At 59.5% G+C, this 1,825-nt stretch overlaps 1 protein-coding gene across 1 annotated transcript in view; it reads left to right on the top strand.

The window, feature by feature from the left end:
- Positions 1–660: 660 nt before the first annotated feature.
- The window catches only part of SKOR2 (SKI family transcriptional corepressor 2), a 44,342-nt gene continuing 43,177 nt past the window's right edge, over positions 661–1,825 (top strand). Inside the window, exon 1 of the mRNA XM_047828429.1 lies at positions 661–1,825. This exon is cut by the window's right edge and continues 1,433 nt beyond it. Within this exon, the coding sequence (XP_047684385.1) occupies positions 661–1,825 (1,165 nt within the window).

Raw genomic sequence — 1,825 nt, 5'->3', positions numbered from 1 at the left:
ACAGTACCAAAATACCTAATGGCAAAGGTGGGGAGAAGGGATTTCGTTTTGCTTTAATAAGTCGTGTCTCAACCAGTAGCGTATTTCCCCCAAGGAAACCACAAATACCACAAAAATCACTTTCGTAAAGGGTTGGATTTACTGTTTAACCAAAATCAATCTATTTTTAAGCAAATGTAAATGGTCTCTCTTTTTAAATTTGGGTTTCAATGGCCAACCCCCAGTTTCCCAGAACTTTTAGAATCTGCAAGAGTTACAACTGTCATCATTACTTTCTAATTTCTGGCGGGCACGCCATTTTTTTCTAACAACTTTTAGAAATCGCAGACAAGGTCTTGAGTTTCTTAGGAATTGATTGCATTGTTTTAAACAGTTAACTTTCTTTGGATGTTTAGAACAGAAGAAAAGTACTTCCCAATCCCTGCATTTCCAAAGGGTGACCTTGAAGAAAATTAAGAGAAATGACTTCCTCTGTCTGAAACTTGGTTCCTTTGCCCAGCGCTAACCTTGTCTCAACCAAAGCAAGGAAGTTCTTATAATTCTTTAGTTAAGCGATTCAACCCACCCCTCTGTCTTAGCTCTAGTCAACGCTTTCTCCTTTCCGTTCCAGTCTCCAAAGCAGACCCGGAGGGCTCGGCCCGGGATTCCGCGGCGGAGGAAATGGCTTCCAGCCCGCTGCCGGGGCCCAACGACATCCTGCTGGCATCGCCGTCGAGCGCCTTCCAGCCCGAAGCGCTGAGCCAGCCGCGGCCGGGCCACGCCAACCTCAAACCCAACCAGGTGGGCCAGGTGATCCTCTACGGCATTCCCATCGTGTCATTGGTGATCGACGGGCAGGAGCGCCTGTGCCTGGCACAGATCTCCAACACTCTCCTCAAGAACTTCAGCTACAACGAGATCCACAACCGTCGTGTGGCGCTGGGCATCACGTGCGTGCAGTGCACGCCGGTGCAGCTGGAGATCCTGCGGCGCGCCGGGGCCATGCCCATCTCATCGCGCCGCTGCGGCATGATCACCAAGCGTGAGGCCGAGCGCTTGTGCAAGTCGTTCCTGGGCGAAAACAGGCCGCCCAAGCTGCCCGACAACTTCGCCTTCGACGTGTCTCACGAGTGCGCCTGGGGCTGCCGCGGTAGCTTCATCCCCGCGCGCTACAACAGCTCCCGCGCCAAGTGCATCAAATGCAGCTACTGCAACATGTACTTCTCACCTAACAAGTTCATCTTCCACTCCCACCGTACGCCCGATGCCAAGTACACGCAGCCGGACGCAGCCAACTTCAACTCTTGGCGCCGTCATCTCAAGCTCACCGACAAGAGTCCCCAGGACGAGCTAGTCTTCGCCTGGGAGGACGTCAAGGCCATGTTCAACGGCGGTAGCCGAAAGCGCGCGCTGCCCCAGCCCGGCGCGCACCCCGCCTGCCACCCGCTCAGCTCGGTCAAGGCGGCCGCCGTGGCAGCGGCGGCTGCGGTGGCTGGAGGCGGGGGACTGCTGGGTCCGCACCTGCTGGGGGCGCCCCCGCCCCCGCCGCCGCCGCCACCCCTGGCCGAGCTGGCGGGCGCGCCCCACGCCCATCACAAGCGGCCGCGCTTCGACGACGACGACGACTCGTTGCAGGAGGCGGCCGTTGTGGCCGCCGCCAGTCTCTCGGCCGCCGCCGCCAGCCTCTCTGTGGCCGCGGCCTCGGGCGGCGCCGGGGCGGGAGGGGGCGGCGCCGGGGGCGGCTGCGTGACCAGCGTTGGCGCCGGCGCGGGCGCGGGCGCGGCGGCTGGCGCCAAAGGCCCGCGCAGCTACCCGGTCATCCCGGTGCCCAGCAAGGGCTCGTTCG

This window comes from Prionailurus viverrinus, chromosome D3 (genome assembly GCF_022837055.1).
Source record: "Prionailurus viverrinus isolate Anna chromosome D3, UM_Priviv_1.0, whole genome shotgun sequence".
NCBI classification, from domain to species: domain Eukaryota; kingdom Metazoa; phylum Chordata; class Mammalia; order Carnivora; family Felidae; genus Prionailurus; species Prionailurus viverrinus.
The sequence above is the reverse complement of the archived record's forward strand: the minus strand, read 5'-3'. Positions and strand labels throughout refer to the sequence as shown.